At 39.2% G+C, this 22,318-nt stretch overlaps 2 protein-coding genes across 4 annotated transcripts in view; one reads left to right on the top strand and one right to left on the bottom strand.

Moving 5' to 3' along the window:
- MAPK8 (mitogen-activated protein kinase 8) overlaps nt 1-22,318 on the top strand; it is a 268,471-nt gene that overhangs the window by 9,542 nt on the left and 236,611 nt on the right. The gene's annotated exons all lie outside the window — the stretch shown is intronic.
- GDF10 (growth differentiation factor 10) lies at nt 2,419-13,994 on the bottom strand. The gene is made up of 3 exons (XM_023929570.2): nt 13,619-13,994; nt 7,728-8,635; nt 2,419-3,442 (listed from the first exon to the last, which is right to left on the bottom strand). Exons 1-3 carry the CDS (start codon nt 13,914-13,916, stop codon nt 3,251-3,253), a joined length of 1,398 nt encoding a protein of 465 aa, XP_023785338.2. The 5' UTR covers nt 13,917-13,994; the 3' UTR covers nt 2,419-3,250.

Genomic DNA, 22,318 nt, shown 5'->3' with positions numbered 1-22,318 from the left:
TTGCTTTTATCCCTGGCGATTAAACAGTGGCCTGAAAGAATGAAATTGAATTTGTTTTAGAAAAAAAGGTTTTAACACTTCACTGGCTAGTATCAGCTGTTTTCATGTTTTATCTGTCTTTACTCATACCATTTTCTTTTAGGATTAGTTAGTGGAATTATCTTGACCTGTTTTATCTCTAGTAACTTTCTCTAGAAACTCAAGCGTTGAGCAGAATGGTTTATAAGATGTTCAAAGAAATAAAAAGTTCTGTTGGAACCAAGACAGTAGGGGTATCAGCTCTGGCAGCAGCTCTCTCCATTTGTGCCATTTCAAATGCAAAGTTTCTCTTTGCAAAGGAAAATAAGACATCCAAATACCAAAGATCCAAAATGGAGTAACTTAAACCATGAAAAGTGATTGAAAGCATTTTTTGCATTGAAGAATTGACCAGTAGAGCTGAACTCTAAATGAAATAAGCTTTCCCAATAAGAGATGTGTATGACTCGTGTAGCAAAGGTATGTTTTGAGAGCAATGACACTTACAGGTGTAATATATATAGTTTTGCCAACAGAACTTTAAATGCAGTTTTAACATCTTAGAGTTTTGTAGGTGTCCTTATGAGTAGCAGTAGCATTTTTTCTTATGTCCTATAGACCTTAGATCACAGTGTGGTATCTCTTGCCATAATAGCTTGCATCATTAAAAAGAATGTTTTTATCCAAGGACGAATTCAAGATATGGCAAATACTCCTTAGGGAAAAAAAAAATGCTATAGATGAGAATATAAGCACACTAAGTTAATATGTCAGGCTGTTAAGAGCTAGTGATAAATGAGAGCAAGACTAGACCTACATAAGAAGATAGATTTTTATAGAGAACAGAAATAACATGGATTTAAGATGCTTTGAAAAATGTTAGGCTTATGGCTGTTTTATAGGAATGACGACTTTCTGACAAATTTTAAATGTTTCTTTATACATTAGCATTACTCTGTCAATTGTAGTTCAGTTTCTCATGACTTATAAAACCACAAAATTGTAATTTTTTTAAGGCAGATCTCTAAAAGCAACATTATACAAAGGTTTTTCCCAAGAGTTCTGGTGTACCTTACTGTAGTAATTTACAAAGTACAAAAGTACTTTGGGAAGAAGAACTGCAAACTTGATCAGTGAGCTTTTGTCAGGTGTAACTGGTAGACAGGGCACCATAGAGCTATTTACTTCTTAGTCAGAGCTTTCTAGGAGGAATTAGGAAGAACTGCTGTGAGAGAAACCTTGCAAAGCTTCTCATGCATGCTGAATCTTGCTTTTATGCATGTTATCAGGAACTACCACGTTTACACACCTCTGTTGTCTGAGAATCTGCACCACCTGAACACAGAAAATTGGTGGCAGAAGATACCTAGAACCTTAGTATGATCAGAGCCTTCTAGTTATTTGTTCATCAGAAGGAAGTACGTGTAATATCCTTCCCTTAAACAAAGCAGCTCTTAATAGGATAAGGTAGTGCCTAAGGTTAGACTGTTTCTTGAGGCGGAAGCACTCCATGTCTTATAATCTGTGATACTTTACAGACTTCAGATGTTTCTTCCACTGTTGATTTCTTTATGCTACTGTATAGCAGGTGGGTGAAAATGAAATATGTGGCAAGTATGTCCTAGAACATGGGGACACTAAGAGGATTGACAGACACCATGATGGGAATACCAGCTCTTAAAAGACTGCTGCAGTTAAAAGGCTACCATAAATGTATCAACAGGGGATTGTGTAGGAGTTAGAGGGATGCAGAGACTTTATTTCTATAAAGACTTCCAATGGAACCACTGCCAAATGTTTCCCATTTTGATGTTCATTGTTTGAAAAGAAAGTTAATGAAAGTTCTGGAAAGAGTTCAGAAGAGAGCTGTGAGAAATTGTTTTAAGGCTTAGAATAAGAAATCAATCTATTTAAATCTTAGCCAAAATGTAACTTGACCCTACTCTCTATACTAAAAATACACAGTGAAAGTATCTTGGATAATAGATAAAAGGGATCTAATGAAATAGGTTACAGTGAGATCCATTGAATTGAAGCTAAAGCTCATCAAATTCAGTCTAGGATTAAGCCACTGCATATGAACAAAGAGCACTAACTTTTGGAACAACTACTTGTAGTCCAGTAGGGATATTCTATCACATGAAATCTTTAAAGCCAAATTTATGCATGTTTTTCAAAGATATTCCCAAGCTTAAAACAGAAGTTCCATAATGCATGGTGCAGAAACTGCTGAGCAATGTTCTTTGATCTGTGCTATGCAGGAGGTCGGTCTGGATGATCATAGTATTTCCTTCTGTCTTTAATCTATTGAAGTGCATTATGACAAGCTTAACATGTATTTACTAGTTTCCATCTAATTAACAGAATGCAGGAGAGTGCATTTATAGAAAGACAATCAAATATTTTTAGATACTACTGTACCTTTAATTTATTAGCTTTTGTTAAAAGCATGTAACAATCTAGAGGATATAAAGCATAATTTACAAAAATATAAATCTTGGTTATTTTATTTTTAGTATTTCAACATATTACTATATTGTATATGTTATTCTGAGAATATGTTTAACAACCTGAAATTATCCAGCAAACCAAAAATGTGGGATATTACATGTCTGTTGTAGAACAAATTATATATTAAGGAAGGATAACCAAAAAAGACTATATTAACATATTGTTTATATGAAAACTTATGCAGTGAACTATAATTGTATCCCAAAGAAAATATACATTTTAAGCCCTTTATTACAGCATTTTTCAGTATAAATATGCATATTAAGAGTATGAGTGTTTTAGGCAAAAATTTTTGATTTGTGTACAAAAGTGATATTCTAAAATAAGCCTGCCTTTGCAAGTTCACTTCCCATGTTCTTGGTTAACTGCAGAGATAAAATAGTCAGAAAATAACATAAAAACATATTTTAGTCCTTTGATTATGGCAAAGTTTACACTTAAATTTCTCTCTAAACACCATGTATCTTGGCTAGGTGGGTTAGGAAGGTGTCTGTAGAAGTACTGAATTCCTGGAAGATGAATATGAAAGACAAACGATGACAGTACGACCTATCCTCCGAGGCGAGCACGTGCTTTGTTTTAGTCTCTCTGCATACTCTCTGTAGAGGAACTGGAGACTTGCATTGGTTCATCAACACAAGTGGATTCATTTCTCCTTTACAACTTCCCAGAGCAGTCAGGTAGGATTTGTGGGCCTTGTTAAAGATGTGTTTGTATGAACTTATCGGCAGGCACAAGTTTCAACTGACATATTGGGATATACCTTTAAAACAACATTTTTGTTCTCATCTAAGAACAGGACACTGAGTGAACTCATTTTGTCAGGAACGCAGCAAGGTTCTGGGATGCCAGGGATGATTCCTACTGCTTTTACGATGCTCTGAATTGTAGCATGATTTGATGGCCGGACAATCTAGAACAGAGAAGGAAATAGTTATATTTTCATTAATAAGTAATCACTTTCCTAGGTCAACTTGGAAAATGACAATAACTATGTAGTTTTTTGTTTCTCAATAAACCAAGTATGTCGTTGTTTGAATCACAGGGCCATGCAGCACAGCCAGTCTCACACTTCCAACTTTCCTGAGCTGGACATATCCAACAGATATTTAGTGTTCCTTAGGCTACCTTCATAGATACCAGAGGAGGGCACTGGTGGCACAGCCAGCAGCCAGAGGCCTGAAGAAAAGTGTCCCTGAATGTACCTTCTACATACTGGAGGCAGACATGCAGGAGAAGAAGCTTGAGCTGAGGCATAGTTCCCAGTTACTAGATGCTATGTTTTGTTTTCTTAACCTCTTGTCTGACTTAGCAAATTTCCTACTCTAAGTACTTCCGAAATAACTATCCCTATGTTCCAAAAGAACTTTTCCTCATGTATGCTAACCTGCAATTAGTTACTTTTTTCTGGACTAATCACTCTCTTTGAAAAAAAGAGCAGGGTACTCCAGAAGTAGCATCCACAGGAGAGTTAGTATAGAATAGTCAAAAAACATGACAGAGCCTTTCTGATCATAACTGCATGACAAATAGTTAATATCTGTGGTCTTTGCTTCCCTTTGCCTTCATCACCAGGTTTTTGGTTTTTTTTTCTTCCCATGGGCTAGCCTCAAATGGGAAAGAGAAAAAACAGGCTGGGGGGCTGAGAAAAGTATGAAGTGAGGATTCACAGCAGCTTTGCATCTATAACCTGTTCAGGGCCACAAAAAAAAAATGGTTTTCCATTCCAACATGAAAAGTTATGTAGTCCATGGATAGAACAAAGGAGCTGTGTTTAGGATAATTCTGTTTTGAAACATTTGTATTAAGTGTAACATATCAGCAAATCAGATTCAAATCTTAACTGCCATTAAGGCTTTCAGATCTTCCTTAACTAAACCATTATAAAGAGTAACTGTGAAATCTGTCCTTGACCCTTCAAGACAGCATCCCTATAGCCAAGTCCCAACAAGTGACCAATCCTGCACAGTGCCTTTCTGTAATTAGCATATGTTAGCATAATTAGCAACAGCTTGTTCTCTCTTGCCCTCCTTCATCTTTAGATTTCAAAACTGTCCACAGACAAGCAGCAGTGAGGTGGTCTCAGCTGCTGTGTGAAGTAAAAATCATTTTCTACCCATGTTGGCCATGTCAGCATATGTGGACAGCAATAGAGAGACAGGAAGTTTCATGTCTGCAACTGCTGAGCATAGAAATTCATAGAATTAGAGCTTCTAGAATCAAGTTTTTAATTTAGCCTTTATGAAAAACCTCCTGAACTGTTCCCAGCACCTGTGCTATTTCATGCTGTTATTTGAAACAATCACAGATGTCAATGTGCTACTGAAATGGCATTTATTGCCAGTGGATAGCCATCATTGCCCTCATAGCCAGTTACTGACTTACAGGACTCTTGTCCACTACAAGGACTTACTACTACTACAGGACTTACTGACTTACAGATCCTCAAAGGATCTTCTCCTACTGTGCAGCCCCTAGTATCTGCAAGTGAACAAAGTCTATCTAGACTGAGCAGCTGTCTCCCAGGACAACACCACTAATTGTGTTTCTAATGCCTGAAAGTGGATACACTATGCACAGAAGTGCTTAGAAAGGAAAATGCTTATGATGGACTGGTACCCTGTATGGAATCTGGCTGCCTGAGCCCTGTAATCACAGCACAGCCAGACAGCACACCAATGCCACGTACAGCCAGGCTCTGCATTTTCCCAGCCCTTCTGGAAACCTGGCATCAGTGTTCAGTGATCATGGACTAGGCTTCACATTTGACTTTGTCCCAATGTGCTAAAGTAGAAAGTTTGAAATAATTAGTTGAATGCCCAGTAATAATGGCCCTGATGAATTGCTAATGTTTTAAATGCTGGCTGCTAAGTTATATACAGCACATCAGGTTCCATGACATGCAGGACTGGAATTTATTTGGCAAATGCAGCATTGCAGCCAGCCATACATATAACCTAGTCTTCCTCCTTACACTCCATGGAATAAGAAATTCAGCAGGAAGGTAAGTGAACTTACTATGAGAAGATTTGTACCTAAGCTGTTGAGTATCTATCTAAATCAAGACTTGCATTTATTAAAGTGGATGTGCAGAATGATGTACTTTTACTTAAGAAAAAAAGTAAACCTACAATGTGATGATAACCAACATGCCAGGCATGTAATTCTGTCTCCATATTTCTTAAGGGATACTTTGGAAATAAGGTGTCTGTTGTCCATCATAAGTTGACCATATAGATGAAGTCTTTGTGAAGAGCTTTAATATGACCTTTGATACTTTCCTGACTTAGAGCATATATGAAAGAACAAATTTCTCTCTCAGTAATATTTAGCAATTCTTATGCTCTGAACTAAATCTTCATTCATGCTTGTGTCCTCTCTCTCTTCCTTTTGAAACAGATATTAAAAAAAGCTACACCTTTGAATCTGTTTCTGTTTTTCCCCTCTTAAAAATGCAAAGCCAACAAGCAGTAGACCTCTTCCAAAGCAAATTAATTTATCTGGTATCAAACCCAGGATTCCTAAATCTGTCTATCTGTGATTTAGTTTCTCTGTTTATTCAGTTGTTTTTTTGTTTTACTTATTTTGGTTTTTTTGCATCAAGATACTAGTGAAAGGGAATCCTTGTTAGTTATCAAGTATTTGCTTGTATTTCTAGATAAGTAAGTGAGCAATATAAGCTTCTTTAACTATTCAAGCTAGAAATTGATCCTCTCTTCTGACCCTACCAGCTTTTTTGTAGTGCTGTTTTGCTCACAAGAAGCCAGATGTGTTAAATGCATCTTTTTTTTTTTGAAGGGTGGGGTTGTTGGTTGGTTGGGCTTTGTTTTTTAAAAATTTTATGTTGTTGTGTGAATGGTGCATTAGACTGTGAGTCTATGACAAGGGACCCATATTCCCAGGCTCTCTTTCGTTTTGGATAAGTTAAATGGTGATTATGTTGCATGATCAGTTTGTATTACAACAACGAAGTGAAGTTGTATGTGAGTCTGTGCAAGCTTTAATTTTTGCCAGACCATGTATCAGTTTATGTACACCAGGTTCAGCATTGGCCAGCTACACAAGAACATGTGGTCTGATTTGTACACCCAATCACCAAGTCTGGATTTCCACTGTTCTTGGACTTAAAATTAGCCTACATGTCTTCCTGAAATTATACCACTTGTTTCAACACAAACATACATCAATCTCCATGGATGTAAAGTAGGGCAGACCCCTTTTTCAGAGCCTTGAAATTCTGTGCTGTAAAGCACAATCCTTTATTTATGTGCCAAATGACCATATAAAAAAATGTCAGCTGAACTAATAATCAGGCCATTTTTAGGCAGAATAGCAAAATAATTACAGTTTTTAAATTTGCATGTTATGCAGTGCTTCAGATCTTCCCCTCTGGCATTACTTGGAAGCCTTATAAAATCCTTAAAATTCTTGTCCAACATAGGATTACCAGCCTTTCTACTTCTTGCCATAGAGTAGAGTGGGAGTGAGACAAATATTTGACACTCCACTGGCAAATTTCACACTGGTTCTATAGGAGGAATTCAGTATGCTTACTTTAGGGTGCTAGAGCCAGTTTTGTGGCATTTCTAGAGACGTAAGGTAAATCAACTTCTTTGTTCCAGGAGGATTTTCTAACATATTTAGAATTTAGACACACATGTATCATCTTAATCAGTATTTTTGTTTTCAAAAGTGACAAGCAGTTTCCTGAAGTTAAAAATACCTCAGTGTAACTACACGTCATTTTTCTTCTAAGCTTGAATCAGAAATATGAAAATCATATCAGCATATCAGAAATATGCTGATAGAGTAGCTTGTTTTAATATTAGCTTATAAAACTTCATACATCTGCCACTACACTACAATAGAGTATTTGGATGATTTAGTGTGTATAACCATATTTTCATATGCTACAAAGTCTTTATGCTATGGTTTAAATATATTAGATGAGAAATTGTAAGATAAACCTGAGATATTTTTCCTATTCTTCAGATTGCACATGAAGAAAACTGGGAATCTTCTTGCACTCTGATCACTAAGTTGATGGAAACATTATTGTTTACATTCTTTAGGTCAAAGCAACAAAACACAATGAAAAAAGTAAAAATCTAAAGGAAATTCTGACTGAAGAAGTAGTTGGATCAGCAGAACAGTAGGCCTAGTGTTTGCAAGCTGACAGGAGTAAAAAGGCATACTACCTTGGGCATTGGAAATTCACATGCACCTGCACAGTAGTAAGCGTCAAATGATTTGGGAGATATGATCCATTCATTCCAGCCAATATCAGCAAAGTCAACTTTCATGTATCTTCTTGAACAAATCCTTGGCTCGTTCCATTGTTTTCGCCTTGCTTTCTTCATTGTTTTCTCATCAAAATTTAGCACCTGAGACTTTTTAAGTGTTTGTGCATTTTCTTGCCCTTTTCTCCTTCGATCTTTGCGTGAGGCTTTTGGTTTCAAGGATCTGTAGGCATTCTCCCATATGTCATGTTTGTTGTATTTATTGTTGCTATAATCGACTTCTGGCAACTCGTTGTTCTGAATAGAGCTAGCGAGGTAAGTATCCCTCCTAACTCGAGTATCAGTAGAAGCATTAGGGGATAGATTTGGGTCCCCGTCATTGGGAGGGAAAGGATCATAACGCTGTAGGGTGCCTGCCACACTGTTAGGTTCAGAGATGGCAAGATCATTGGCATAAACTAGTATATAAGGTAAATGGCTGGCAACCTGTTCAGGGAAGCCCTGGTGTTTCTCCCCAGAATCAAGCTCAGCACAGAGAATGAGCTCTCCAGCTCGTTTTGATTCTTTTACAATGTGTGAAATGTCCTTTGCATGCCAAGCCCCTCGCCTTTGAAGAAGCACGGTGAAGTTCCCTTTCACTAGTCCATAGGCAGAATTCTGGTGAATGCTTTGGAAAACTAGGTTGAGCGGCAGGACTGGAGGCAGGTGAAGGAGGCGGCAGGATGAGTTCTTGGACCGCTTACAAAACACTTCCCGGTGCCGAGGGCGTTTGTCAGCATAGAAGTGAAAAGTGGCAGCAAGGATCATTTCTGAATCCTGCATGGATGTCAGATTGAAGCAGTACAAGGGCTTCTGGGCCAAGAATTCTGCAAGAGAGCAAGGAAAACATGGATATATATATTTGAGACCAGAAATGATAGTCAAATCTTATTTCCATTTAAGTGAACTAATAAGTTTTACTTTTCACTTACATCAAATCATTTATTATAGTGAGCTTGTCACTTCAGCTTAAAACTATGGTGAATAAGAAGAGGAAAAAAATCTATTTAATAGCAGTATTACAATAACACTGAGAGTGTCCAACATACTAGGCATCTTTTGTACACACGAGGGATAAAATTCAAGAGATTTTTAGTTCCAGACTGCCTTTCATTCTAGGCAGGCAAGAAAAGCAATCCTTGGTTGCATTTAATTTATTACACAGGCTCGGAGAAGCTGTCCGGTTTACCTGTGGCTCAGAGAAATACCTTGCTGAAACCAGTACCAGGAGAAAATTGGTTTACAATTAATATTTAAGATTGTCTAATCTAAAGCTGACTGCAGATTCCTGAAAGATGTCTGGGTGCTAACTCTGTGGGCAGCAGGTAGTACTATCTGCAAGTAGTGCAAACGAGACATTTCACAAGGGGTCTGGCAGTAAGCAGTGTGACACATTTTGGGGGTCATTACTCCTCTGATCAATCCTCCTTTCCAGTACACATCATGTAGGAGTTTTGTTTAAAGCACTGTAAAACACATTTGGTTTCTAAGGCTTGTGTTTATATATGTGCTAAGCTAGTGAAAAATGCTATTGAACAGGAGCTGACTTTTAAAATTCAAACTCTGTTTGAAACAGCTTTTTAGCTAGTTGAACAGTTTGTGCTCAGCTTACATCTTTTCCCTCCTTTTGAGGAAGATGAGCGGTTTTACACTAATAACTGCTTGCACCATGTTTATTTAAACAGTAGAAACCTCTCTTAGTGTGTTGAAATGTAATCCCATCCCAGCATAAAAAGACAATACCTTAATAGTCTATCATTGTGAAAAGTTGCCTTTGTTTTTTTACTAGCTCAACAGTATATGGGGAAGTGGTGGCAGAACCAAGAAGTGATTCCTGTTATCCCAAGCTCAAACACCACTTAGATTGCACCAAAGGATTACAGTTGGTAAATTTGCATCTTTAATTAAACCAAGTGGACCAACTCTCTGGCAGCCCTGTTTGATGTACCTGAAAATTCTCTGGCAGAAGGAAGTAAAAATCTACCCCAAACCAAACAAAACCCAACGAATGCAACAGCCAGGCTTCCCAGAAACACTTAGGTTTGTTTTTCAGTCCATTATGGATGACTAGCCACAGAAATTTTGGCAACAATAGAAAGGCAGTATCATTAATTGCCACCTGTTGGAACAGTCTTCCTTAAAAGTGGTTTCATTTGAAAGAAGGAAATGAATACTGCCACACCTTACTAAATTGTTTGTTACTGTCTCCCAGTTAATGCTGGATAGAACCATGATTTGGACTAAAAGAACAGCAGATAAGCATGATCATTAATTGCAAATCCACACAGGCAGTCTTGGAGTTGAACAATTTGAACTTGAATTTGAACAAATGTTCAAATATGCAATTTCCTTCTACACCATGTATATTTTGTTCTTGATACAGTGAAGTGGAACAGCTTGCACTGATGTGATAAGAATCTATTTGTTTCTCTCAGTTCAGGACAAGATTCCTATTAGTAAACTTTTAATCACCACTAATCATATGTAAAGGTGCTCATACTATAAAAAACTTAAGGGTTTAGATTTTATTCAAGTCTTTGAAGCACAGTTTCACAAGGCTACTAGATGATTTCTTGGGCCAAGGAAGAGAGTAGAACACCAGGCTTTATTATTGCAGAAGGCATGTTTCTAAAAAGAAGTCTATCTACTGGTTTTCTCCAACTGAACTGCGTACAGTTGAATTTTTAAATATTTCTTTTAGTAGTAGAATGCTCCAAGCACTATCAGCTGTGTAGTTATTGCTATGATACACAAGCATTGTTGGGATAGACATTTCAAACACTAGTGTCTTGGGATTTCAGAAGGGAAAATAACTTGTAATCATAGATCAGAGAAAGGGAGGCTGAATTATCTAAAATAATTCTGTACTCTAGAATGAAACACATCTTTCAAAAGTCAAATTTCTTTGTAAAATGGAATAAGAATCTGAATCTGCAGCTACTGAAAATCCAGATGACAGGAAGCATAGACTTGTTACAAATTTAGAAGATTTGGGTTTTGGATGGAGCATATTTTGTATTTCCATATTGCAAAAGTTCACTCAGGCTTTTATCAACTTGTCAACCACACATTATCAGTCTTGATTTGGTTTTCTTGAACATATGCATTATAATACAATCTTAATTAAATGGCTGCTATTTTCTCCTTTTCGTTAATGTCTTTGCTTTGTTTAGCACAGAGGATGTGTCGTGTTCAGGGAATGAGTCTGAGCTGCAAGAGTCAATTTATGGGGGACTTTCATGGTTAGGCAGTAAATTGCTGCCATGAAGACTATTTCCCATCAATCAGCAATTTAGGTGAAGCTGGACAATAACTTAATATTTCACATTTAGTCACAAACCAATTATGACTCTACTAACTTCAGCCAGTTGGTGCTGTTTTCTAAAGCTACAAAGTTCCCTACAAACTGGAAAGCACCTAAAGAAATAAGAAACCTTAGAAATTAGTTCTTATACTATATCTCAGCTCCTTATTAAAAAAAATAATGAACCCCTGTGAACACATGTAGGGGTGAGCTGACAGGAGATGATCAGATGTTTGTGAAGGACTCTTTCTGAAGGGGTGCATATTGCTAGAGGAACAAAACCAAAAAGTTGTATTTGGGCAACATGCAAACAGCACATACATTTATATTTCAAGTGCCTCACAATGAATATGGAAAAATATTACACATTCCATAGCTCAGTCAAAACCACCTATACTCTCTAAGGAGCAGGAAGGATGGCAATACAACTGGGTGGTTGAGGAGAACTCAGTAATACATTTGCATAAAAGGACAAATATCTGGACCAATATTTTGTATCTCTGGAGCCTTCATCGTGACAACTGTAACAACCCTGATGCTTGAGTGTCACATAACAAACAGCTTTAAGCAGCACCACAGGAACAGACAGTTACAGATTTTCTGAAAGGTATATGATAAAAGAAGTAAGTCCATTGCTTGGGATAATGAAAATTATTGTGTGTGTAGTATGTTTTGCTTATTTCAATAGGACTGCAATATTATCCATGTTTTATAAACATGGATGTTCCAGGTCTTGTTAGAAAAACACATGCCAATTTCCTCTTTCAGAAGGAAATATTGCAATTTCTCAGAGCGGATAAACAAGGTGGCAGATAAGGTTCTTCTCTCCTCCCTTATCTTGCATCATTCTATGGTACATTTTAGAGTTTTTACCACTAGCTTGATGAATGCAGTTCAAAGTAACAGTGCAGAGGAGCTTCTTTGTTTGGGAAATATGGGATCCAGTAAAGATAGTACATAGATAAGATACAGGGGACAGGAGTTTTGGACATAGATATGCCTTATTTCCATTGCAGGGAAAGCCAAGTTAATTTTGGGCCTCTTTGCCTTGGTTGCATGATCAGACAAATGAGTGAAATAATATTGGTTTGTATTTGGTCAGCACAGTCTAGCTGTGGGTAGAAAACACCACTATTTTAGTGTTTTAAAACAGAATTACAACTTAGGCTACTCTGATGCAAGTAGTGTGTGCATCAGATTATTTGAAAAATTAAGAAAAAGAATATAGTGCAATTCTTGTCCCCAAATCCCTCTTTTAGTCCAGAGCTTTATTTGGGTGGCAGCCAGTATTAGCTGCTCAGTTCACAGAAAAAATAAAAGTGAAATGGAAAACCATCCACAGTGGAACTTCCTTCCTAACCCCTATTGTAGCAACTGCTAGGTAATGTTCTAGAGCATGACAATTTATTTTTCTCCCAAATGTCTGCAATTGCTTTACATCATAACTAACTCTTAGATTTTTAGACATTTTCTTTAGCCATTTACTCTTCCATGGAATTTCCTCCTCCTTGAATATGATTACTTTTTAGTATTACAGTTGACATAGACCAGAAATTAAATTGGGGTACACAAAAAAATCTGAATTATTGTGCAATATTATAGTAAGCATTCCCTAAAACATTGTATGCTGCATTGTACTCTATACACGAGACTTAAGTGGAGGAGAAATAGATGAATGCAAAAACTGCTTTTGTGATTTTCAATCCATCAGATTTGTCTAAATAGAATAATGAATATTTCTGACAAGGTAGTAACAACTAGATTCTGGAAACTGATACGGTTCTTATTTTAAGAACTAAGATCTTAGTTACAGTCTGTAAGTGTTAACCAAAGAAGGAAGGTTTTTTCCAGAAAAGAGAGTTTGCGTTTCCTTTGCAAAGGATAATAAATGTATGGACCATTAACCAGGAAAACCTCGTTTTTATTATTTGACATAATATTGGGATAATGAAAATGTAGTTTTGACACAACACATGTTTCTCCACCCTCATAATCCAGCCAAGTAAAACTGGGGAGAGGGAGGTCGGGTACCTGTCTTCCCAGGTTTAGGCAGTGCAAGGGATTTAAGATGCCGAGCAGTTTTAGGCGGTCCTGTAGGCGGCACTCTTCCTAGCAGAAACTTCTGAGGCTGCGAGAAGAGCCGGGGAGAGGACCGGTGCCTGGAGCACTCGCTACTAGGTTTATGCTACAAGCATTTCTGAAAAGATCTTTTGGCCCTGTGCTATATGCGCTGGGGACGGCGCTTCTTTTGCCACTGGTCTGCATCCACAGCAAAGGAGACCTTCCCAGGGGAGATGCTCTCCGGGGAGTCAGGGAAGGTGGGAAGCCGTCCGCAAAGCGAGGGGCGACAGACACCCTGTCCGTGTAGGTAGCAGGGGACCCCCTAGCATTCACCCAGAGTGACACCCCGCGCAGTCAATGACAACCTCGACGCAAACCCGTCACTTTTAAGCGAAAGAGGAGCGAGGGGGCTCCAGCGGTGCTCCCCGCGCCCGGCCCGTCTTACCCGGCCTGGCTTTGAAGCTGCGGACCGTGTTGCCGTCGCCGGGCCGGCTCCCTTCCCGGTTGTACTTCTCGTAGAGCTTAAGCATGTGGACAGCTACCATGTCCTGAGCGATGCTGCCCAGCCCAGGGGGCGGCGAAGAGCCGCCGCGGGGGTCGCGGCCGGGGGCGGACGAGTCCGGGTCGGCCGGCGGCCGGCCGGGGCAGGCGGGCGGGCAGGCGGCGCCCTCCCCCGCAGGCGAGCGGCAGCCCCCATGGCCCAGGGCCCACAGCAGGAGGCAGCAGGTCAGGCGGGCGGCCATCGGGGGATGCTGCGGGCGGGCGGCCGGGCGCGGAGCGGCGGCGGCTGGGTCGCTGCCTGCGTCTGGGTCTCCCGGTTGGCCCTGCCGCACCGGGGCGAGGGGGCGGCGGGGCCAGGGAGGAGGAGGGAGGGTGGGGGCGGCCCCCCCCCGCCGCTGATGCCGCCTCCGCCGGGCCAATCCCCGGGCCCGGGGGCGAGGAGCTGCGGGCCGGGGGCGGCGGAGCGGGGGCAGCTCCAGGGGTCCGGGTGCGGGGGGACCGCGGGAGGGGACGCTGCATTTCTCCGACGTGGGGCTTCCACGCTCCCTAAAGCGTAGCGGGAAAAGGATCTGAATTAATTAGCGCCCAGCTGCTGATGAGAGACACATGTCACCGCTGCGGCATCGAGCGCTGCGGCAGGACGGCACCTTGGCTGCCTGCGCCAGCCGGGAGGCAGGGGGGAGGGCATGAAAATAATTTCTGAAAGATAGAAACAACAGATAGCAAGCTGGGCGGGCAAGCGGTGAGGGGACGGAAGGGTGAGTGAATGGCAGGGACAGCATGACAAGAGAAGGGTGCGCATATACGTGCCGAAAGTGGAAGGGTCTTCGCTATTTCGTCTTTGCTGGTAGAGCTGATAGTGCTATCTTGTAAAGGCAACGCTGTGAATCGTGTTTATTTCAAGAACCCCGGAGAAAAGAAAAGTCCTCGTGTGTCCTAGTCTAGAAGAGCCAGTGTGAGCTAGCCAGGAGTGCAGCAAGGGTCACTGATAATTCCAAGCAGATACTTAAATGGTCGGGGTTAAAGGGGCTGTGCATGGGTAAACTTTCGTCATTGGGCTATTTCTATGTGTGATTTGAAGGAGGAGAATACTGGTGTGAATTTCTGAAGGATTTACATGGCTTAGGTCAGAGGGGGTTGATTTAAAAGTGAATGGTGCATGTTGCACTTATTCATCATGTGACGCAGGTAGTTCTGAATCACAGCCATCCAGTGGGTATAAATGCTGGTGTAATGAATAGCAGTTTTAAGGACAACCTATAAGGAGAGGGGTATATTTTAAGGAAATTTTAAAATTCTGCCTCCTTTTTAAAAGCTTTTTCACTGGTAGCCAAGACAGTTACTTTTTCTTGGAGGGTATACAATACAATAACTGAAAAATGGTTGGAAAAGGTACTCTTGCTGTGTATAACACAACACTTTCGTGGGGTTTTTTTTAACCTTGTAGTGTTGAGTCTGAGCAGATACTATTGAAAGCCTCTGAACCACAAGTTTATAGTTTTTGGATCATGACAAAGGAAGACTTGATTCATTTTTAACATTAGCACTAGGCCTTATTGCTCTGTGCCCTTTGAATATGTGAAACAAACAATTTGCAAATACAAATTTGCCCAAATGTACATTGCTAAAGTATCAAACCTTCTATTAATTAATCTTTGCTTATAAGTAAGCCAAACTACCCTTTGATGCTTTTTTTTTTTTCTCCATGGTAGCATGCTCATGACCTCCACTGGGGGTGTGAGCGAACCTTTTGTTGTTTGTCGTTTTTGTCTGTACTGTTTCTATACAATCAAGGTCCTGTGAAAAGGAGGAAGAGGCAGCAGGAGGTAGAAACAAGCTGGGCTATTTTGGACCAATGTCCCATTAAAATGTTCTCCCTCTCCTTAACTCACTCCAAACTTCTATTCAGGCGTACACTTTGTATCAGTCTTTAACCTGCACTAAAACCTGTAGGACACTGATACTTTGACATTGTTGGGAAAGAATTGAAGAATCAACCAGGGATGGCTAATATTTCTTGCCTTATTTTATTGCAGAACAGCAGGAATTCAAAGTCTTTAAAGCTCTGGTACTTTGACTCTTTTATGCAGCTGAGATGATGAAATAAAAATGTGTTTGGTAAAGGAATTCAAATTAGCACTGGGTCACATAATTCCCCTGTTCTGAATATGGCCAATCAATGGCATCTCTAAGGCATCTAGAGGCAAGAGCTATGCAATTTCTGCTCATGCAGAATAATATTCCTAGCGTGGAAATTTCTGCTAATTAAAGCTCTTGCCAAGTAGAGTCTTTTTTCTTTTTTCTTTTTTTTTTTCTTTCTTTCTTTTTTTCTTTTCTTCTTCCCTTCTTCTTAAACAGCTTACGTCAAAGCTTTGCAAGCCAGGACTTGGAGAAAGTCTCCTTATAGTTACAACAATGCACTCAAGATTTTAAACTGCAGATCTAAGTTTCCTACTGAAATCATTGTGATATAAATAGTGTTACATACCCTTAATAACAGCTTATATGTGAAAAAGAAAACCAAATAATGTTTTCTTATGGAATTAGTGATAGCTGTACAAAGGAGCTATTGTGATGTGTGCTTGTATTTTGTTGTAGGAAATACACAGGAAATATAGAGCACCAGGAGTAGTATCTATTCTTTTTGTTCTATGGTAAAATAAATTCTTAACTCCCTTTAGGATTATATCTATGTATATTAAAATAATTTTGCCTTACTCTTTTATTTTTAATAATAAAGTCAGCAGCAGGGGTAATAAAGCTTAAAATTTCAGGGAAGTTAATGAAACATAAATTATTATTAAATTTGGACTTCAGTCCAAATTTCTGGTTATTTCTTATTGTAGGGCAGCTCATTCATTTTTCACTCAGAAAAATACCTCACTATGCGTAATGCTAGGCAATTAGCTAGGACCATTCCTTAACTATATAACTTAACTGAGTGAAATGCAGTGGTCTGCAGGTTCTCATAGAATTTCGTGGCAGAATTCCAAACAAAGCCTTTTCACATTCCTTCCAAAATCACATGGTATGACAAGGATGTTATATAGTCAATGATGTATCGTCACTAAAATGGGCTTTTGTGTTTTAGTTCAGTTTTCCTAAACAATAATGAAATTATTTTAATACCCCAGAAGGAACAAATACATGACGGTGTTTAGGTATTAGAGGAAGCAGAGTGCTCAGAGCTGATCCAGAGCTCTGGAATGCTCTTAATGTTGAGAGAAGAGTTTGGTATATCAAACAGGGAAAGCTTTGCCTATTGTTGGCAGGGAAAGCTTTTCCTCTTAAGAAGCATCACTAATTCTCTCAGTTCATCCCATCGGCTCAAGAACAACCTCTCACCTTGGATTTCCATTCTGGATTCATTATCTTACATGTTCCAGTCTGTCACAAGAATAACCTTTCCCCCTGACTGGCTCCCCATCCTTCATCCTTAGCGACAAAAGTTTATTTTGTCTATCTTGCTAAGAAGGAAAAATTGTCTCTGTTCACATCCTACCACACTACCAATGATCATCATTACAGAAACTAAGGAATTAGGATGCACAGATTAAGTGTAATTTGTCCCATCCTACTGTAGATGTCCAAAATTGCTTTTATGCTCTGTGGTCTAGTGGTGTCTGTGGCTTTTCATTGGATACAAGAAACATCTATCAACTGGCTAGATGTGCAGGGGATGAATTTCACTCCCTGAGGGTGGTGGTGTGAAGTAGAAAGCACCTTTCTGTTCCAGTTCCACTGGCAATGGTAGCACTATTCAGCCTCAGGATTAGAATTTTGTAAGTCTAGGGTTAGTTTCAGTTTCTCTTTAAACAATTGGCATGTGCCAGGATTGGAGGTATTAATCCCTTATCCCCATCAGTAATGAAAATGTCGTATCTATCGCTTTTCTGGTTTTATCTAACTGACAGTTCAGGATTTTTTCTTCCATATTGGAAGACTTTCAGAATGTGTTTTTTTGACAGATCCCAGGAGGCAAAGATGTGTGTTCCTGTCTTGAAGTCCACCATTTATGTTTGTAAAGAGGATGGTATGGGAAATTATTATGGTATGGGAATTAACAAGCATTTCCTGTTCTGTTGCTACCCAGAAGTCACCAGCCTCTGTGGGAGGATTTTCTTTATACATAGATTACCAAGTGCAAAGATACCAGCTGGTATTTGCAGAAGTAGTAATTCTGTGATGTTACTAGGTACTGACCTGAAACGAAGACCATGTTTGGGTATTGGGGTTTTTTGGTTTGGTGTTGTTTTTTGGTTTTTTTTTTATTACAACAGGCACTTTAAACTTTGCAGTGGCCCATGCACCACCGTGTAGAGTCAGTTTGGAAGAAAAATTTTCCCCATTAAGGGAAGTGTTGCCCTGAGAATCAGACCTTTCGATATTGTTTTCATAATTTCTAGCTCCTTTCCCTGGAAAGTAACTATAAACATAGGTGTTTTTACATTCCATTAAAGATATGCCTTTTGATGGACGTCTTTCATGGCCAGTGTGGTTGGGAAGGTGGTACCCTAACTATCCGATCCCTGGTTGTTGTTGAAAACCTATAAATACTGAAAGAACAAATAAACTTCTCTTATTTCACCACACTTCAAGCTGCATCCGTGTGAATCATTTTGTGTCTGACAGTGACAGGGAAGAAACTTTTCCAGTGGAAATTCTAGTGGTAACTCATGTCTGTTGAAAAGCTGTTTCATCCAGATTGATTATTCTGCCTTTGAGTTCACATAAACTGTAGTAGCTCTTGTTGCTGTTTGAGATCTCTCCTTACTGTGACAAGGTGCATCACAAGTTCCTGGCCATTGTGCTGCTGGGATACCTTTCTTCTGTGGGAGAGGGAAGCTACAGACCATGCAGGAGAATGAGAGCAGAAGGTAATCAGACCATTCAGATTGTGGCTGAAGCAAAGGTAGACAACTTGAGGGAGGAAAATGGGTAGTGGTTGTGGTATTTAAATCCATTTTCGTGTTCAAAACCGGTTTTAAGGAAATCATTTAAGCAGCTCTAGGCACTGATGTTTAAGTTTCAGCCTGCAACCTCCAGGGCTTTGAATTTGTAGTCCTTTTAGCCAGTTTGTTTCCTAGGCAGCAAAGACTCTCACCTGAGGTAAGTGTTAATGCAGGTTCAGAATTCCGCCTGTTGCACTCTGGCTGGATCCATGTTGGATGAGCCACTCTAAGCACTAGTGCTTGTCAAGAGAAGTGGGAATGGGCTATGGAACAGACAGACTTGGTGAGGCAGCAACATACCCTTGTATATCCTGCACAAGTACTGGCACGGCCAGCTGTGATGTGCATCTTCAGACTCCTGTTTACAAGCAGAATTTGAAGGCTGTGGAAAAAGGGTGGGGGAAAGGCAGCAGCAGCTGGGAACCATTGATGACCACAGCTGGTTTTGCAAAGATCTTCTTGCAGATTGAGTTGGGATGTTTCCAGGATTTTCTCGGTCCAAGTAACACTGCAGACAAGAGGAGGAAGTGCTGTGCTGGTCGCACGGGTGGGTTTGCGCACTTGGTGGTCGGGCTGAGCCAGGTCTTGGGGCAGTGTCATGGACATGGTGACCAGCTCAGGCAGGCGTGTCCTGAAGACAGTGCCAGCCCCAGGGGGACCCTGCCCTTGGGGTGACAGCCCCATGGCCTGGTGGCATGTTCCCAGCCAACAGCTCTGCTGGGAGGCTTCCATGTCTCCAGCTTGAACAGTCACAGCCTTTTCAGCCTTGGCTGAACTGCTGCCAACATGTGCTTTGTGGGACAACCTGGCCCAGCAAGTCCTTGGTGCTTACAAGTCTCCCCTGAGCTAAAACAGCTGTATTCAGGATCCATGCTTTCTTAATTGAAAGTAATAGACAACTCACAAAAATTCTATTTTCATTAACATTTAAGGTTTACATGTTATTTTTATGTCAAATTTGTTTGGTTTGGATGCCCAACAGCTTTAAATTCAGCTCCTTTTTTCTTTGAACCACAAAGTTTCTTTGCAAGTATAAGTGATTTACATGCTCTTCCCATAACAAGCAATGTTGCAATAATGAAGAAAAGCAACTAGGAGTGTAGTAAAGCCTGACTCAGATCAGTGGTGTCCCTTCCAGAGATGTAAGTGAATATTGGTTTAGGTTTGGAAAATATGAGGTACTGTGGGACAGAAGATACTGCAGATATTTGCATGGAGCTGATCCTGCCCAGAGGTAGTGTGAAGAATGCAATGATCTCCTGGAGAACCCTAGTTCCTAGAAATCCTTTAGTTTTATTATGTTTTATTATAATAATAATAATAATATATATACACACCAGCACACACGCACATATATATATAGAGTATATATATGTGTAAAAATATATAATATATATTATGTATCTATATATACAATTATAAATTATTATGTTTTATTATGGAAAGGATTCTACTAATAAAAAGGAATTTAATAATATAAATGACAGATATGTTGTGAAATTTCCTCCTTGTAAAAAGTTACCAAGCATCTGTGTTTGACCCAGATACACTAAATCTATATTGAATTTTAAACTCTTCCTAGTCTATATGAGATGCCAAAACATTTTTTTACCAATTCTACTTGTCTACAAGGTCTTTGCTCCACCATCAGCCCCATGAGAATGTGTGCTCTTGCTTTTGCACTTGTGTAGATCCATGCTGTCATTTTTCCCCTCAGCCTTTCAAATACTGCCAGACACATACTTTTGGGTGTATTCTTTCCCTGGGCAGGTGTTTGGAATGTGAAGACGTCTTCTTCAGGGCAGATGACAAGTGATTGAGAGGTTTTGACAAGTTTCCAAGCATGTGTTTTTAAAACAAACAAACAAAAAAAAAAACTTCTGCAGAAAAAACTCATAGTTCCAGGCAAAAGAGTAAATGCTGCACATGTTATTTTGACTATGATTCCAACAGCCCCCTTAGTTTTTTTTGGTTTTTTTTTTGTATATCAAACTGTTTTACAGGAGTACAGGATACTTTTGTGTTTTTGCTCTGAGTGGCCATGATGGTTTATATCAAGACAAGATCTGAGGTTAAAGGTAGTATTTTGTATTAGATAACTAGCATAGGCAGGCTGAAAGTTTTGGTTTTTTAAATTTTTCAGCCATATTTGTGAGTCTAATGAGAGCTATTTTTTCTGTCTGCCTTGCTTCTGAATCCATGAAGCCTCTTCTCTTGTTTCCCTTGTAAGCAGTTACCTTCCTCTTCAGGTAATTCAACAATGCAGAAGAATTTATTTTTCCAGATATATCTCTTTTTCCATATTTCCTTGATCTACCAGTCTCTCATTTCTTGTATTCAGAATTTTTGAGGGGAGAGACCAACACCTCACTCCTTTTTCTGAGAAAATCCTGTTCTGTCCTGCAGCCTCCAGAAGAAATGTGCATGAGCAGATGAATGCAGAACACTACTACTTGAGGATTACACTGTTAGGCGTCTTATTTGAAAGAGTTACTTAGGTTATCATCCCATTTTATATTTAGTGTGTTTAAAAAACCCAACAACTAACACAGAAGGTATGCTAGAGCTTAAAGAGGGTTTTGCATTCTAATTTTCATAGACAGAATTCCTGATGGTAAGCAGAATCTACACATTGTGTGAAACTGACTCCACAGATCACTGCTGTGTTGTTGCGGTCCATATGGATATTTTGTTTGTTGTAAAAGAATACTAAGGAGATGTTTGCTGTTTTTCTGTTATATTAAGTTGTGGACCAAAATTTAATGTCACTATATTAACTTTGGAATTGCACCCAAGATGAATTTGGCCCTGTCAGTTGTTAAATTCTTGCTATGATTGATCTCAGCTTGCTTAGAAAGGGAGCATGCCAGACTAGCAACCACAGAAATCATCAGTTGAAACTCCACCAAAATTCTCATTCCTTGTAAATTGAAAAATTAAGCTTTGAAATAAGATGCTTTGTTCATCAATCTCACACTAACTTTTCGTTAACATTATATAACTCAACTATCTCAAACTATTAGGAAGATGACAGAACAGTTTGAAGTATCTTGAGTGGAGAAAAATAGGATTATTCTAAGTAAGTTATTGTATTAGTTCTTGGCATTTTGTGTCATCTCATCTATGATAGTCTCAGTTGTAAATTTCATTGCCCTTCGTCCCCATTGATTATAGATATATATAGACATGGATAAAATAAAGCCTATTCTTGGCAGATTCTTACATGAATCTAAAACCATCTATCATGGAATCATAGGACATTTTGGGTTGAACATGCCTTTAAGTTCCTATCTGTAGGAAAAAATAATAACACTTGCCCAGCTCTTCCTCCCAAACTCTGTGCAGAGGGATTTTTTCCACAGAAAGAAGAAATACCAGAAATTCCTTAAAACTCACTTGGAATTGCTTTATAGAAAATAAATGAGAAAAGCTTGTAGATAAATATTAGAACAGAGGAATCAGGATGCTAACACTAGATTTTTTTTTTTTTTTTTAATACTGAGACGTATGATTGCATATGACTTCAATAAAATTCTACTCTGAAAAGTTATTCTTCCTATGTAACTTTTTTAGCTTATCAGGACATCAGTGGAAAAAATAGAACAAACAGATACTTAAAAATCTGCCATCACTAAGTGATGGGTGAGTCAGTATTGGATTAAAAAAGCACTGATCTAATGACATGCCAATTC

Source organism: Cyanistes caeruleus, chromosome 8 (assembly GCF_971803275.1).
Source record: "Cyanistes caeruleus chromosome 8, bCyaCae1.hap1.1, whole genome shotgun sequence".
NCBI lineage: Eukaryota > Metazoa > Chordata > Aves > Passeriformes > Paridae > Cyanistes > Cyanistes caeruleus.
The sequence above is the reverse complement of the archived record's forward strand: the minus strand, read 5'-3'. Positions and strand labels throughout refer to the sequence as shown.